Here is an 18727-nt window from a genome sequence, read left to right on the forward strand (position 1 = left end):
ATTTATTCTATGTTTATGTGGTCTCCTCCACCAAATCTTTCAATTTCATGCACTCTACCTGCCTTTCATCTATTCTATTGTTTAGCTCTACATATTCAGTTGTTTGTCTGTTCTATGTTTTCCAACTCCCTGTGATCATCCTGTTCTACTTATATACTATCTTTCATCTCTATCTATTCTAGCCATTTGTTCTTACTTCACTTACTCCAGCTCTTCTTGCATTATCTTCTTTTTCTGCATATTCTATGTAGTTTTGTTCTTCCTATTCGGCCACTTTAGTTCTCTGTTCTTCTGTCTCGCTTCTAATTATCCATTTTTACAGTCCTAGTGTTGTTTATTTTTGTTCATACCTCAGCACCCTCTTCTCTTTTTCTATTAATGCTGTTTAAAGAAGTAAAACACATAATGCTAGACCTGCCTACTCTGCAGTCAGTGCAGGGGCCTCTCTCTCTCTCTCTCTCTCTCTCTCTCTCCCTCCCTCCCTCCCTCCCTCCCTCTCTGTGATGCTGCTGTGCACTGTACAAGTTAATGGGTTGAGCTGCAGAGCTGGCCTGCTAGCTCATTTAGCAGACTACACACAAGGACTCTCAGCCACATTTGCAGCAATAGCAAACAGCCCAAAAACTCCCAGCAGCTAAAGCCTTTAGCCAGGACCTGCTACCACGATATGCTACTACACTATGGATCTGCCCTGCAGGCTCAAGACTGAGGACTAGGATTTCATACCAGTTATCTCTGCAGCACATCACATCTTGAGAGGTGAAGGAACTGCACCGAGAAAAATTTGCTGATTTGAGGATTAAGGTGTTTAGCAGATTGAATCTTTAAGTAAAAAGAGGGTATTGCATGGGTGGATGGAATATTGCTGGATTCACAAGATGATAGTTAAGCAGTGCAGGGGTGAACAAGATCGGATTGTGCATGTGTGTGTTGTGATGTCTAGTTTAGAGAATCTGTATCACAATGTACCACTACAGGTCTGCAGATTGTGATGTGCATGCATGCACTCTCCTCTCCTCTCTCAAACGCTATGTGTTTACATTGTAGGTGCATTTTTTGGGGTTATTCACGCCCTTGCATCACATACGTAAGTGTGCATGCACATGAAACAAAGAGGTGATTGTGGTTTTTCCATGGAACCTCTTTGACAGGTCTTTCCACATTTGCCGGATCAGACAGCTGCTGAAACTGAAGAGGCAAAGCAAGTGTGATGTTACTTCACTGTCAGGCCCGTTGTTTATATTTCTGTCAGTCAAAACATCCCTGACATGTTTTCTTTGAACTATTGTAGCCTGGGGCTTGTTTCCAAGTTTTGGTTTTTTACAGTTTGTTGTAGGTTTAGAGTTGCATGTCTAAACCGTGCAGTGCACAGTTGTGGCATGTTTTCCCATTAAGTGTGTGCAGTTGGGATCAATATGGATCTGTTTAAAGCATACTAGTAAGCAACTGCAACATTTGGTGATGACCCACTTCCAGAGGGAGCTGGCACGGATGTTATCATTATACTGGTGACACAGAAGCAATAAGCTCTGCTGCTCAGGTGCTAAAGTTTGCAGATAATAAATAACCACAAAAGGTGAAAACTGCAAATCTATCACCAGTAGTTAAGAATCTACATTTGAAAAGTGTGTCCCCACCTTTAAAGTGTCCTTGAGCAAAACATGAAATCCCTCCCTGCTGTAGATTTGCATCTTAGTAAGGCTGAGTCTGAACTTTGGGCTAAAAAGATGAATTTCCCCTCAGGAATCGGCACAATATTACACAGAAAAGACTTTGTTCTTCTTCTAAACAGCAGGTCGGTTCCTTCACTCTTCCTCTAAGTGTGTTTGAACGGCAGCAGAGGGTGTTTACACTGACAGTATGACTGAAATAACCACATTAAGCCATGCTGAGCTTTCTTATCAAAGCAATCCCTGTGGAGTGCCGGTTGACATGGAGTGCCGGTTGACATGGACACAGTAAATATAGCTGGGAACACTTGGCCAACAGTGCTCAAGGTGCAGCTCTGTGCGATCTCCCTGTGGCTACAGCCAATATGTAGATTCTGCATTTTAGGCATTTAGCTGACTCCAAAGGGACTTAGACTGAATGCAGCAAGCATCACTTCCTTAGTAATACTTTAGCATTACTTCAGGACTTTAGGTTACATGCATAAGTCAGAGGTACGGCCTCATTCAGCTACTGATTTTACAAGGTTACTGCGTTGGAAGGAGGTAAGATTGACCTGGTAATTTATGCACTCAAGGCTAAACTAGCTGTGTTTTCACTGTAACCACTGAAGGGATGCTTTGTTTAAGCAGGAGATGTGCGTGAGACTGGTTTCAGTGTCAGAACAATGGCTCAGTCTTGTTGTGTTTGATACATTAGCTAACATGTACCTTCTTTGGAGGAGGCTTTGTAATGACCATAAAACCAGCTTGTATTGCTTTGTAGAGAGATAAGTGAAAGAAACGGAGTGGAGAATGGTTTTAAGTGTTTGCTTGGTTCACTTTTTACTTTCCTTCAATACAACCATAAGCTGACAAACTATAATGTATAGCCGTTTTACCTACGAGGAAGGCGTGAAAAGTTTCATACGTGGGCCTGCATTGCTACATGTACATATTGTACGCCCGTACGACGTAATTGAATTCCACAACTTTCCTCTGAAAAGCATCAAATTACAATACCCTAATGTTATGCAAGTTTACTTATTCTGTGGCAGTTATTGATTTGGATTAGTCAACTCAGACTTCAAACAAATTGGCTCAATGTACCTTGAATGACATGTTTAGTCTTGGCAGTCTAATGGACATTATGTCTGGATCCAGGTTATTATTATGAAGATGTTTGACTGCAGTGAGGAACTTGAATTTAAGAATGTACTCAGGATCACTGGATGACCTGCATTGCTGTTGTTGTAGCAACAAGCCTAAAATGTTCTCTCTCTGTTAGTGTTTCATGAATAAGATGACATCTGAAGCCTTTATTGGGGGTGGCTTATGTAATATAGCATGTGTTTATATTTTCATCAATTATTAGTTTTAATGAATCTGGGCAAGAAGGTGTAATAAGAGTGAATATAGTGACTAGCAAATAAAACCTTGCTTTATTTCTGGTTTTTGTCTTAACTAATGTATTGTATTTTTTTTTTTTTTTTTTTTTTTTTACAAACAGTGTTATCTCATCATGATATCTGACTGTATTTTTCATTCCTTTTTAGGTTCTAATCACCATCTACTGGTTGGGTTGTGCTGCCAACAGCTGTACCTCCTACAACGGTCCCACGCTGGACCTGAAAGAGTTTGAGGCCCTGCTGTCACAGATGCGAAAGGTTTGCTCAGTCTTTTTTAGTATTGTAAAGGCCTAAAAACATCATGTAAATCAAAAGCACAGGGACAATTTAGGCAGTAGTATAGCTAGTGGTATAAAGGGTAGAGAGAGGCTGTCCTTTTCACACTCAAGCAGAAAATCACTGATTTGATAACTGCAGTAACCAATTGTCCTGAAAAAAAAACACAAGTTATACTGGACCACTTATTTTGGGATGCACTGAAAGATTGTGTGTTTGTTAAATGTACACAGACTTCTCAGAAATCTTCTCAGGCAGCACATTTCACCCCCACCCAAATATGACCTCTGTTAAATTTGGCTCCTATGTCAATCATCTCAATCTGGTTCCACCCCTTTACTGACCCAAAGGTACAAAGAAAAGTTAGCATTAGCAAGCCCTTAAGACACGCATACAGACACACTATGACCACCGCTCATAGCCATGATGTCACCCCCATGCGATTTATTCAACAAGGTGACGTCCCTTCTCTGTTCTATAAAACTGAGAAATATCTGCCAACTCAGCAGAATAACTTTCCCAGATGTTTTCCCCACGTTTCTATGAAACAAAGAAAGGGACTAATAATGAAATGTGATTTGAAAATCAATGAAAACACATCAGGTGCACACATTCAAGAATTAAATTGGCACTCCAGTTCTAATACTTGTGGAATTTGAAACTGGACTTTTTTCAAAGAATTATGATAGAAATGCAAGAAGCAGGTGAATGTGTGTCCCAGTTGCACTTTCTCTGCTCAGTTATTATAAGTAACTCAGGATAAGTGCATCAATTAAAGGGTCAGTTCACCCAAATTGGAAAAGAAAAAACCACCTCACTTACCTCTAGTGGTATCTTGGCATGAACATTTTAGGCTTTTTTTTGGCCGGGTTTTGAGATCCTTTGAGATAGAAGTGGGTTATTATTATTGTATTATTATTATTATTATTATTATTATTATTATTATTATTATTATTATTATTATGCATGTATAGGTCCTGAGCATGTGTGTGTTTCAGGCATGTGTGTTACTAACAACAGAGTGAAAAACAATTGGAATCTGTAAAAAATAAATATGTTAAATTATAGTGTTAAAAAAATTTATCAATTCTGGCAATGGTGAAATAAAAACTGAAACTGGTCACTGAATTTTAAGGCAAATGTTTACGCCCGTCCACTTATGTGACCAACATACCCTAAATGTACAATGTCATTGCTTCATCAAAGAAAGTTGAATCTATGTAAGACAAAGAGATACACAGTACGTGAGACAGAAATTCTGTGGCAGTACAGCCGAGTTGAATACATAATAAAGAGTCTGTCAGAGGTTTGAAAGTTGCATAAAAGACCGGTCCAGGGGTCAGGAACAGGAAGTCGTTTGGTGGACGGGAAAGGCCTTTCCCCACCTTCCATTAGCTGCATAGACATGTTTCAACTGTAGACAGACAAAGGGAGGGGTCACTGAGGTAAAGAGAGAGTGACAGAGAGGGATTTGAGTAAAAGAAAAGATGAGAAAATACAGTGCGAGGAAGAAGGAGAGAAAGCAAAGGGCTATACAAAGTTAATCTAGGTATTACAGTGAGATGTTTGTACAGGACAGGATCCAAACAAATTCTTCAGATTTTAATTCTCTTCACACAACACAGGTTTACTGGATGTACTTAGCATGCAATGTTATGTATCCTTCCTTTGTAATCACAAATGTTACACTAATTTGTGCATGTGGTATAACCTGGGCATGTGTTCCTACATTTTCAGGAGGCAGAGGAGGCAGAGAGCCCTAAACGCAGCATCCGGGACAGTGGCTACATCGACTGCTGGGACTCTGAGCGCAGCGACTCTCTCTCCCCACCACGCCACGGCCGCGAGGACTCCTTCGACAGTCTGGACTCCTTCGGCTCACGCTCACGACAGACCCCATCGCCGGACGTCCTGGTCGCCCGCGGCAGCAGTGATGGTAGGAAAATAGTCTACTTTACAGTCATATTCACATAGAGCACTAGTTTGAACTGATTATGAAAGCGGGATCTTGTGGTTTGAATGACCACCCTTCAATTTAAAGGTTGCAGGTTAAATCTTTTCAATAGCCATTGTGTCATTTAAGCCACACCACATACAGTGTGTCTTGTGGAAGGAATGTAATTCAGTACTGGCTGCTTTGTTTGGGTCAATCGTGGTGTTCAGATATAGTATATAGATAAATGAGCCACATTGTCCTTGTAGTGCTACTGTAATAAAGCATGTTGTTCGCCTCCCTGTGTTTTCACAGAACGACGCCCAGTGCTCGTCAAAGGTTATTATAATGAAGTGAATAATATCACTGTGATGCCTATTTTAAAGCCACGCTATTGTTTCATTTTTGTTACAGCTATATGTCTTTTGAAAGGGAAGACATTAAGTACAGGAGCTGCTGTTTTTGTTACGTTCAAATTTGGCATATGGACACTGTAAATGAAGTTGTTTGTGCTTCTGGTGCTGCTGTAGTAAAGCCTGTATATGTTTGTTGTAAAGTTGTCTGAAGTTCGGTTTTACTTTTTTTAATATAAGGAACCCAGTCTTTTATCATTTTATTAATCCCCAAAAAAAAGGATACATGCAGTCTTTATGTTCCTTTACTGTATAAAAAACTGCTCATGTATATCCTCTGCAGGTCTCAAAATTCTCGGATCACCCATATCTGATGTCAGCTAGCTACATTAAGAAGTGCTATCACATCTGTTTTTGTTTCAAACACATTTCAGTTATGTAATGTTAACACAGGCTGCTCCAACATGACAGTTGTGTCAGGTGACATGAAACAGAAGCCGTTTATTTGTCCTCATGGAAGGTCTTAAAAATTCAGATTTAGCTGATGAAATAAAAGTGGCAAGGAGGCTCCACACAAAGGTCTGATTTGATCTGAAAAGAAAATGCAGTCCAGTGTAGTTAGTTGCTGTTGACACACCAGATATGTGTCTTTTTGAGAGGAATAAAATCTATGAGGCTTTAGGCTGTAGTTTGAAACCTGAAAGAAAATCCTAATGTTTCAAATTGAAATGTAAATGTAGGTCATTGTAATTAGTTATACTGATATTAAAACTACCCACAACACATCCTCTTTGCTTTCTTTAATTCAACAGACAAAAAAATGTCAATGCATTGAAAAGTCAACATTTCTAAAAGGTTTTATAAAGTTTGTACTGCATGTACATAATCGTGATATATTGCTTTGTTTTATTGTAAAATAAAGTTTTTTGTTTAGATAACCATATATAAGCATATGTAATTGAATGTGTCCAAATTGGTAGTCTAACAATTTAACATAAGTTTTTCCATGACAAGCATGAACTGCAAACACCTACCAATTTGTTTTATGCTTCGTGCTGAGGTTTGGCTGCATTTAAGTACTTAAGGATGCCAAGCCGACCATATGCTTTTATTGAAAGCTGTTCATTGCTACACTTTATTTGAATTTTAATTCAATTTTTGTTTTTAATGACAGCCTATAAAAGGTTACAGAAGTCGTCACAAAACGTAATGTATCTTTCATCTTTGAACTGTATGTGGGAAAACAGGGTGAGGCCAAGCATCCTGTGTGACTGTGTTTTTGTTTTGAGGGAAGTACAAAGGAAACTGCCGTCTCCAAAGCCTAAGCTGCTGTCACCAAGAGTCAAACTAACTAAAGATCTTGCTAGGTGATGTTTGCTCCAACCCACCCAAACATCCAAAACAAGGACCATTAAACAGTCACATTTTGAATGGCGTTCAGGAGAATTCCATCGCAGCAGTGAGAGACAAAGTTTTCTGCTCAATAGACCAGAATGCAAAGCTGCCTCTAGCTTTAACACAATCAATCTGTCCACCAACATGTGTAACCCACAGCTCACAACATAATCTGAATTTGGAATTTCCTTTAGGCTTTTTTAGTTTATTGCTGTCAGAAGCTCTTTGTAGTTCAGCCATGCAAAGGGGGGATATAGGGGTTAGTAAGTCAACACCAAGATCACTATATTTGGAACCCCTTGCTATTATTAAGGGTGCCATACTATCAGTGTTCAGATCAGACCCAGGATGCACAAACTAGAGATGTGAGAACAGGATAACAATGCAGTTATTACCCAATGACAGGAACCGTTGAGTAAACCCAGAACAAGAGCAAGAGCATCCATTGCCCTTTCAGCTCCCAAACTGACTTGACCCTGGCAGCAGTAATTAGGGGACAGGGAGAAGAGTTTAATTGAATCTCTGAAAGAGATGCAATAATGCAGATGCTCTTTCGTTTGGGCCAAGTTTCCGAGATGGATACAGTGTTGATAAATGAGAAAATGTGTGCTACTGTGGCTCCTTACTCCTATAGTAAAGCCTATCCTTCTCTCTTGATGGATGGACGGACAGACAGACAGACAGACAGACAGACAGACAGACAGACAGATCATACTTACTTACTTAATTCATCACGAGGGGAATTTTAGGCATCCAGTAGCTTAGACAACCATAACACATACACACATATATCTCACATACATAAAAATCACTCACTGAAAATTAAAGAGTTATAAAAATCACTGACAGAAATTTAGAGTTAAAGGTGCTAAGGTAGACTGTGTGCAATGGTGGTAGTGCAAAAGAGAACCGTGTATGGATCGATCAGTGCAATAGCTTATTATTAAATATTAACTATGATTATGAAAAGACAAGAATGTAAACCTAATAGAATTAGAAGTACTTGACAGAAAATAAATAATATAAATAATTCTATGTTTGCAGGAAAACACCCATTGCTAGCCAGATGCTCATTCAAATAATAGACTGAGTGATATCATTGAGATGGTTTTTAGGGTTTCTGTTTTTTATCAGAAATTGTCTTGAAGTCCAGCATACAGGTTGTCTAAAATACCAGTTGTTCAGTCTGTATAATATTTTTTTTACCTCACATGGCTTCATGCCCAGCTGCTCATTTGTGACATGTTTAGATCACTCATATCTGTTCTTAGACATGATTAATGTCAAACTTCAATGTGAGTTGAAAGCAGAGTTGAAAATGCACACACAAAATAATAACTAAGTAATAGTGCATCATATTTAAGTTGTGTTTCTTAAAATGTAATGTAATTTGAACAAGTTGTCTGTTGGCCTTTTTTTGTTGCATTGTCTTGTTGCCTTCTATGCCTTTACTACAAATAATGATGAGGTTTCTGACAAAGGTTGGGTTGATTGGATAGCATTTATCAAATCTGGCATGGACTCTGTGTATAGAATTTGAATCCTTTCGAATCCCATATTCTCTCTAATTAGTTTGAGCTTTCACCATTTGCAAGTAATTAAGTTATCAGTAACTGAAACTCAAAAGATCTCAATTGTTCCTGCTGCTCAGAAGGCAGAAACACTACAGTTTTTAGGCATAATCAAATTAATGTTCGCAACCTGTAGCTACAACCAGAAGATGGCATGAGATGATGTCCAACTTACTTTTACACTTTATTTTCCATAAGCTAATTGCTCCAGATACTGGAGGTCCTGATTGAGCACTTTTAAGTCAATAAACTTTAAATGTACATGGTATTCATGAAAGTTTAACTGGGAGATTCAAAATTGACATGATGTGCTCAGCTAGATAATTTCTTTAGAGAAGGAAGTACTCTGTTTGTCTTGTTGAAGTCCTGTTCACCAAACAGCAGCTAAAAGCTTCATTTGAGCTGTTATAGACTTCAGGTTTGTTGGTTAGCTACAGCTGCAATAATCTGCCGCTGGCATTGTTCGTCATTTTAAGGGGTTAGGCTAAGTCTAAAAGTGAGATATGTGCATCCTACATGTTTTCATTGTTCTTTACTGATAATAAGAGTGAGGAGAGATAAAAAGTTTCAATAAGAGATTTGATATCATCAGATCTAAACAAATCTGGGTGAACTGGAAACAGATCCTAAATGGAACCGGCTATCAGAACCTAATCCTTCTGTTGACACAATCTGGACACTTTCCATGTGGTCAAAATCACTAAAACTCCTTGCAGACCTTTGCTGTTCATACTGCCTAGAAAGATCTGTGTCATATAGTGGAATATTTGGAAAAAGCTTGAATACTATCCCAGGAAGTGTCATCATTTATTTCACTGTAATACTATTAGAAATATTGTGGGTATCACTCTCCATTTGTAATTATGTTCCCGCTTTCCAGTTATTTTACCGCATGCTGAACTGGAATCCATGGCTTTTACATGTCCTGTAGTAATACTGCATGTTGATGATTATTGATGTAAATATGTTTCTGTGAAGCTCTGGTACAGTATGGCACTGACCCATGATAAACGTTCCCTCAAGCTTCAGTGTTACCATATGTGCAGAGAGATCAGATCACCACGTAAAGACATATGTTGTTCCTTAAGGATGGATAAACTTGGATGGTGGAGTCACTCATGTTTCCAATTGATGGGCTCAAGAGTCATTATTGAACCACTCGTTGTTGGAAGTGCAGATACCTCAAGGCCTCTTTTGGACCTTGATCTGTCAATCTTTTAGACCACATAAAAATGAAGAAGTCTATTGATTGAAAGAGTTTTTTTTTTCTTTTTCCCACAGAGTTGCAGCTGCATCCACATGTTTCGGTGTAGAACTAAGGGAAGATTTAGATCTGGTTAAAATTGTGGGTTTATACTTGGAAAATATATACATTGAGTCATAAATTTAGAGGTCATAGATTGAGTATGCATGCGTCCCAGTAGCACATGTGCTGAACATCTTGGAGAGGAATTTTTGAGAGACGTTGGGTAAAGCAAACCTACAGGTATTTTGTATTACTTGCATTTTCCAAAGGTTGAATTTGGGTTAGCATTAGCAAATATGGCTTAACTCCCGCCAAAATGCAACCTGGGGTCTTTTTCTGAATATACCAGAGTCTAAATTTCATTTAAAAGCATAATTGGGACAGAAACGCCACTTTTAAGATTGACCGTATTCTCGTTTTCGGTCAAATGGCCTTTTGAATGGGAGAGCTACGGGCGCTACTATGATATCATCAAAATTGCTATTTTTACAACACTAAGAAGGTTCGACACAACATTAAACTTTGCTCGGGAGTATCACCAGGGGCTGTATACATGAACTCCAGCATTGAGAACGTTGTTTGTGTAAAGGGTTTATTAAACAGCCCCTCCAGAAAAACGCGATTATGCGATCGCATAATTCAATGCATAATCAGCCAAAGTATGCATATTTATGCAGGGGCCGCATTTTTTTTCAAATAAGCCACACTTTCGGCGCATAAATTGCCAATTTCTGCACAAAATTGCCGATTTCCGTGCAAGATATGCGGGGCTTGATTTCATTTCTTGATTTCATAATCCCTGCATTTTTGTTGCGAAAAAGTCCCATATATCTTAGCAGAAAGTTGAAAAATGTTGCGGCCATTTTCCCCTGTTGCCATGGGAACGTTATGAAGTGACGTAATTATGCAACGTGAACATCATCGAAAAGCATGGTGTTGGGGAAACCACTTTTTTTTCTCTTTTCATCAAACCGCAATTTTTGCAAGTTCCTGCAATTTCATTGCATAAAATTGCATAAATATCCCACATATTCCATCACATCACGTGCCGCATAATCAAGGATTTTTGCCCGCAACAATCACAAAAAAACTCCAGAGGAGGAAATGTCATTCTTATGAGGCTCCTTTTTCAACTACAAGGTCAATATTGTTTTTCACTAATGACAAAACCACAAATTATCCGTGCATTTATATGGAAATAAGCTTTAGGAGCTTTCCATCTTTACTGTCCTCCCTGTTACGTTGCATTTGGAGATCGAAACTTTTTGACTGGCAAGATGAACAGCGACCAGAAAAACCAACAGCTACAGTGAGTTGTTAAAACCGTTCTTTTTAGTAAACTCTGTGTACACAAAAAACGTTCTCAAAGCTGGAGTTCATGTGTAGAGCCCCTGGTGATACTCCGAGCATTGTTTCATGTTGTGTCGAACCTTCTTAGTGTTTTAAAAATAGCGATTTTGATGCTATCATAGTAGTGCCCCTAGCTCTCCCATTCAAAAGGCCATTTGACCGAAAACGAGAATACAGGCAATCTTAAAAGTGGCGTTTCTGTCCTAATTATGCTTTTAAACGAAAGTTTAGAGACTCGGGTATATTCACAAAAAGACCCTATGTTGCATTTTGGCGAGAGTTCCGCTTTAATGAAGATGGATTGACTGGTATCCTAATGATACATCAATGGAATTTATCCTCCTTTCTCTTTTCGGTATGGACTCTGAGGATCACACTTGCAGAGGAATTTAAGACTCTAAGCAGGGAAAGTCCTTGAGCGATGCACTTCTGCAGCTCCAGGTGTTGCCACTGACATTAAAGAACTAACAATGTGTTTCAAATGGGATAAAGACAGACAGGCATCTTAAGTGAGTTCTTCCGAACTGTAGTCTAGAATTTAGTCAGCAGGAGCTGCACAATACAAATTTTGTTATGATTTATGTTACTTGCTTTTTTTCATAGGGATTGATTTATGTTCAGCCACCGGAATGCACTGCAATATGTAATAACACTGGAACAGCACTTTAGTGTTTTGTAAAGCTAAATGTATACTAATTGTAATGGCTTGATGGGAAATTGAAGTGATATTTTTATTCAGAGATTAGAAAAACGCAATGAGAATCCTCAATCAACTGTTTCTCTGCAAAACATTTTTTTATTTATTCTCTCTCTTTCTCTCTTTCTCCCTTCCATCCCCCCTCTCTTTTCTCTTCTCTTTCTAACACATTATTATTCAGAAGGTTAATAGAACATATCAGAGACACTGTTGCATATATATGCTTCATCAGAAGTACAGCAAAGCTACTAGATGGCTGTGTATTCACAGTATAGGTTAAAAACATTTAAAGTATTTTGCTGGTTTATACATTTCTGTGTTTTGTTACAATTTGAATCTCTTATGAATTGCTTACAACTAGGGCTGTCAAAATTAACGCGTTAATTTTTGCGTTAATTTTTTAATATTTAACTTGTTAAATAAAATTAACGAAATTAACGCAGCTGTGTTTGTTTACTTCATGTGGCGACTGAGAAACGTAATACGTCTCCATAACAGCAGGCAGCGCTACTCGGTATTGTTGCCCAAGTAATGAAAACCGGCAGCTGATTGGACGAACGCGTCACATGGGTTTGTTTTCTCCGGATGTTGAGAGCTGAGAGCCAGTCATGGCGGCCGTTCAGAATACGATCTCATATTGTACTAAAATAGTTCACTGAAACATGTTTCTGAAAACATTTTAAGCGAGAAATAAGCCGTGCAGTTGCTGAATCTGTCTTCATTTCAGCTCAACAAAGGTCAGTTTAAAAGATTTTCGTCAGATTTTGAGAGACTAGTCACCTCATTGCGCTCGCCATTTCCGGGTGATTCCCGACTGCCCTGCCGCCGACTGAACTCTTGGCTTGTTGGAGATGAACTGCGCCTCGCCTGTAAAGTAGACGAGAGCAGGCGACAGCAGCCGGGGACGGTGACAAAAATCTGCTCTCAAGTCAGACAGTTTCTAGCCGTTTCCAGCAGCCTTCAGCAGGACTAAATAAGCCAAATTGTTGCTGCTGTTGTTCTGAAAGATATTAAACATTCTGAACTCAGCAGAACCTTTCCTTGTTTGTTTTTTTCTTCATATTTGCAAAGTTAAGTGATTTAGCATTTAAATATCCATTATTACAAGCTTCAGTCTCAATTTAAAAAAGCGATTAATCGCGATTAATTACAGCAAATTGTGCAGTTAATTAGTTAATTTTTTTTAATCGATTGACAGCCCTACTTACAACACAACATTTCAACGCCACGTCTTTGAATTATGTTGTTTTCCTGTAATCCTAGCAAAACACTTTCAAATTGAATCTACCTCTAATTGAAATTAGTTTATCCTTCACTACACCTCTAAAACATGAAAACAAGCTGTATGTGCTTTGACACATCTCCTGAACAGTAATCAAAATTGTAATTGTTTTTGAACAGAACATATTAAATGGTATTTGTTCTAAAATGTATCTGCAAACCTGAACTTGCCAACAAATTAGCTGCCGAGGGATCTCTCTGTGACACCATTAATACACTTCATTCCCCCATTTCCTCCTCTCAACAGGCCGCGGCAGTGACTCAGAGTCCGACGGTCCCCCCCACAGAAAGATACCGGACATCCGCAAGGATGACATGTTGGCACGGCGGACGTCCATCAGCGAACCACGAACAGCCATGCCTTTCAACCAGTACCTGCCCAACAAGAGCAACCAGAGTGGATATTTGCCCACTCCACTCCGCAAGAAGAAGAACGATAAAGAAGAGGGAGCACGCAAGAGTTGGAGTACTGCAACTTCCCCTGTAGGGGGAGACAGACCACTCAGGTGAGTCTAACTGTTGTAGTAATTAGAAGGAAAGAAACACGCAAAATACAGAGGAAATGCTAGCATGTCATTTATTAAAATAGTTTAGATATTTAAATCCAAGTGAAATGGATAAAGTAATTGCATTTCTACATGTTTTAATCTGAGAAATAGGGTTTAAATCAGAGAAAAAAATATATATATATATATATATATATATATATATATATATATATATATATATATATATATAATTTTTATATATATATATAATTTTTATATATATATATATACACACACACACACACACACACACACACTATTGTTATTAGCCGGAGTAAAGCTTCACTAATCGAATGAAATGGTGTTCTGTGTAACTGAACTCAATACAACGAAAATTAAAGATGCAGCATTGAACCACTTTACATGATAAAACATTTCTGCTATAAGACAACATTTTATACATGTAAACTTTGAATATTCAAGGTTTGAAGGTGAATATGATGTGTGTTAACAGAACAGAGGAGCGTATTCCTTGACTTTGGTGCAAACCATGGCACACACAACATTTTACATTTAATAGTCTGATGGTGCAGCTTAGTTTAAGTTAATGTATGAGATGATAAATTTAAAGATAGGCTGGACCAATCTAGTACTGGCTGAGCCATTCAAGTTTCAGGATGCTGCTGGTGATTCATGATAAACTGGTGATTTGGGGACAGGTTGTACAACCTTGATTTAGTTTGAAATGGATTTGCTGCAGATAAAACCTTTTTAAAATGAAAGGTTGTCGTGAATTGTCTGGCAGAGAATTCCACCAATGTCTGCTTGTAGCTGAAAATGTTTAACCAGAAATTGTACTGCAATAATATGATGATCTAGTCACCGTTTTGCATGTTCTGTGAATTTACTTGAGCAGGATAAATTCTAGACAATTAGAATAATTAAATATGGATGGAAGTAGACCATGAAGTTATTTTTAGAAAAAGCATGACATTTTCACAGAATTGAGAAAACAGATCTACAAAATGTAGATGTTGGAAAATAAATCATATGTTTATTATTAATTATGTATAATACCCACCAACCTCTCTTTTTTTTTTTTTGGTTAATTCTGTGTTGTTTAATAATTTTGCAAGAGAAGGTGTCACTTGTGTCAAATTGCAGATTCATGTTTCAGCTGTTGATTCTTGCTCTCTGTCCAGTACTGTACTTATGGGAGTGACTGATGGAGCCAGATGTTCGTTTTCATTGACTCTGACTGACTCTGATTAAAGCAAAGTGTGAAATACGCTGAATAGAGAAGACGGAGTATAGTCTGGCGGTCTTATTGGCATTTATTGGTTCGGCGTGTTGAGAGCGCCGGGGTCACAATTTTTATTCGGTTAAGAATTTCATTGTCAGCGGCTCTCACTGCAGAAGTTTTGAATTTCGGCTGGGTTAGTGGATTCCATAATGTGCTTTGATCCATTTTTAGTATCAGTACAGTATGTGCGGTGTTAGTGGTGTATGTGTGTCATGTCAGGATTTGAATGGAAGTAGTTTTTGAAGGATAATGTTTTGCAGTTTGGACGTAGCATTTTTTAGCTGTAGCAGGAGGTTTTTCAAATTTTCAAAAAGTGCTGCCAGAGAGTGCATATTCTATAGGCTGGCGTGTGTCTGTTCCCGTGTGTATCACCCATAGTGTGTTGTCAATCTGTCATTCCCAATGTTGTTAAATTCATCACCATTACATCACACGCATGTATTCAGTCATTTTGCATTACTGTTTTTTTTCTCTCCATCTCTTATCATTTCTATCCATCATGGTGTTTACCCTCTTGCCTCCCTCTACCTCTTGTGTGAACCTAATCCCCTCCCCCCCATCCCCCCATCATTTTGTGGTCATCCTCATATCATTACATCATCCTTTTTTTTGTGAATGGGTGATGTAATAGTTCAAATGAGCTCCCTAGCTTAGACGATCCACCTGGAGAGTCCCCCAGCTCGTCCCCTACCCCGTCCCTCGAACCCCAGATACAGATTCAGAAGAAGAACCAGACTAAAAAGGACGATGAGGAAGGGAAGCAGACTGCCTCTACACTTTGCATTGAGATCCATGCAGCAGGCTTGAGGAGGAGCAGTGAGCCTCTGCCATGTAGAGTCCCCCAACCCTGTGCAGAGCCCCCCATGGTGAACGTAACTCACCTGATCATCACCTCTGAGCAAAGGTCTTCACCTTTATTTATGTTTTTCTTAAAAGTCCAAATAAGCAGCCCAATTCTCTTTTTATCAACACATACTGTAGTTTGTCTAAATCAACCAAATCTAAAAGCTAAAGGTCATCTTATAGAGTCTTACATAATTAGTTGATATTGTTGTAATGATAAATCGTTATATTGTTTTTGATTATTTTTAAAGGGGTCCTTACAGTGTAACTCCAATTTTACACATCAAAGTCTGTTCATAGGTCTCGGGGAGTACAACTGCATTTGTGAAAAAAAAGTTGTATAAAGCCTTTTGTGTCTCCACAGGGAGTTGTGTGAAGGCTGATTAATTGCCTAAGGGATGTCATCCACAAGTTTGAAAATGCAAAAATATCTAGGGGTGTGCAGTTACAAAGAATTGAGGTTACCAGACCTCTGTAGCTCGCTCCTCTTCTCTGCTTTAGAGTTGAGGTTTGAGGCTACATTAGCCGATACTAGCATGACACAGCAGAATCACCGACCCTATTGTCGGCGGCTGGAAGAAGAATGCGTGGAATAAGAATTTTGATTTGATTTATTTAATAATAATAATGTATTAAGAATGCCTTACACATGAAAAGACATCAAATACAATTGAGGATAAAAACACAATAAAGTCTTATTCCACAGGACTTATTTCCATTGTGGTCCTCAAAATAATAATAATCATAAGAAGAATAAGAAGAAGAAGAAAATATGATGAAGAAATCTGTGAAGAATTCTTTTAATGACTTGACTTGACCATGACTTGAGTCAGCAGCAGAAACTTTGTTTTGTTAAAGGGTCAGTTCACTCAGATCAGAAAATAATTCGCCACTAGGGGAGGTCATCTATCCATACAGATCATTTCAGCTTCATGTTCAAATTTGTCCACTATAACTCCTGCCTGCATCACCATAAAGTGTAGGTGAATGGTATTTTTATTTGTGCCACTGAAAACACTGAAAATTACATAAATCTTCGCAGCAGCAGCACATGTGTCCCAGTTAATCCACATACTTTGCCGTAAACCATTTTCATCAGGGATGTTACTATGGTGAAAAATAGTTAGAATTTTCACAGCTGGTGTTTCCATCCAGCTCTTTTTCTTTTTGGCACTGTCATTACCAGATCATAGTTTCCAGTGTCGTTCTTATCCAGAGCAACATAACAGTGAGTCAGCAATATAGAATACACTGTTGTAATACAGGGTCTTTACCCAGCAGGCCAGCCAGGGGTCACAAATTCTACACAAGGTGAGGATTACAGTATGAGCTTTCAATGCTGTTCACAGTGAAAACATCCATTATGATGCCTTATTACAATTACAGTTTCTCTCTTGAAAAATTTCTGTTTAGGTCTCTGTTGTTATTTCACAATCCAGCCCTATCCTGTGTTATTTCCTGGTCCAGCAGGCATTTCATTCACAGTCCTGTTGGAGAGTTATTACAGTCACACCCCCAGTTTCCAGTTTTTTCTGGCACAGATGTTATGGTATTGATTGGATTGTCAGCGTTTCAAGGGAGTGAAAAGAATGCTCAAAGGAAATCTGACTGGTGTTCCAAGGAAAAGGGGGATTTCTAGGATGTTTTTAAAAGGCTTTGATATCAGCTTCTGCAGTTGGTAACAGCTTGCCTTTTTCATGAAGAAAACTGAGGCTGGAATTTTTGTGTCTTAGTGTTGCCAGGAGTTCACTCTTTTAAAAACAGTTGTATAACATCAACATATCAGTGTTTGTAGTCCCCTATCAAAGTTGTGTTGACACATCTTTTTTAAGATCACTTGACCTTTCCCATCAAATTCTAGGAACAAAACAGCACACAACTTAAAAATACAAACCTATACATACCACCAGCAGGTACACACAACAACGACTGTATGGTGTTCACACACAAATGCACTCACAGGGAAAATGAACACGCGACCCACCCTCAGGATGTAAGGAAATTAGGCTTTCTTCATTCCTTGACCCTGAGCAGGCTGTGAGTGAAGCCTGGCCTTTTCACAGCCTTTCTCTCCCTGCAATGCATGCTGGGAATTTGTCTAATAATAAGCCTCTCAGAAAGAAGCTGTTCATCATAGGATGACAGACAACAGAGTGTTCAGCAAAAATTGCTTTGGCTTTGTGAATCCAGTTTGTTGTAACATCCAGTCCGCTCGGAAGGGATTTGTGACCTTGCTATGCTATTTTCTTAGATTTATGTCTTCAAATAATTCCATTTAGGCTCCTCCCAGAGGAATGCTGTCTGATGATATAGGATCATAACCAGGCCGCAGTACGTTTTAGTTTGCTTTGCTTTCTGCAGTACTCCAGCTCGCTCGTGCTCAGAGGAACTCTTCCACCATTCCACGACTCTAGCAGCAAACGCTGCAGCAACCCCCGCGGTTGCAGCAAGCCCCGTCATCACCTCCGGAAAGCATCCACCTGTGACGGAGCAGGAGGAGGCGGCTGTGGCGAAGGGAGCCACTGGTGTCCCGTTAGTCGCAGAACGAGATGAGAAGCTGGCTCGCCAAATGCTGATCTCTCCCAAACACACCACCACTCCGAGTCCCCCCCACTTCCTTCCTGTGCCCACTACCATGGCAACTGCTGCAACAGCAACAACTGATACAGGCCGACGGAAGGGAAGGGCGCTGAGTGAAAGTGACAACCCACAAGGAGGGAACTCTTGGTTGGCCAGCAGTCTTCCAACAACGTGAGCCCCGTCCAGCAACTACACTACATTTTATGAATTTTTTAACTTAACCTGCTACACCTACGTGAACTAAAACTACATATTTCAACTTTAAAATCAAGGGATGTACTGTTCCAGTTGTCCCTTTGAATACTCAATCTCAGCATGAGACCTCGACCTCAGCCAACAATGGTCCAATCTGGATG

The 18727-nt window shown here is 39.1% G+C and overlaps 1 protein-coding gene across 11 annotated transcripts in view; it reads left to right on the forward strand.

The window, feature by feature from the left end:
- Nucleotides 1-18727, forward strand: part of LOC114562637 (LIM and calponin homology domains-containing protein 1) — a 102372-nt gene that overhangs the window by 61320 nt on the left and 22325 nt on the right. For 7 of the 11 annotated variants that reach the window (XM_028589170.1, XM_028589174.1, XM_028589173.1 and 4 more), the window contains 5 exons: nt 3203-3313; nt 5069-5267; nt 13405-13663; nt 15580-15852; nt 18153-18542. In XM_028589170.1, the coding sequence (XP_028444971.1) occupies nt 3203-3313; nt 5069-5267; nt 13405-13663; nt 15580-15852; nt 18153-18542 (1232 nt within the window). Of the gene's footprint in view, nt 1-546; nt 760-3202; nt 3314-5068; nt 5268-13404; nt 13664-15579; nt 15853-18152; nt 18543-18727 lie in introns of those variants that run through there. The other 4 variants (XM_028589179.1, XM_028589180.1, XM_028589177.1 and 1 more) reach the window with 3 other exon arrangements.

The sequence above is a fragment of the Perca flavescens genome, chromosome 10, assembly GCF_004354835.1.
Source record: "Perca flavescens isolate YP-PL-M2 chromosome 10, PFLA_1.0, whole genome shotgun sequence".
NCBI classification, from domain to species: Eukaryota; Metazoa; Chordata; class Actinopteri; order Perciformes; family Percidae; genus Perca; species Perca flavescens.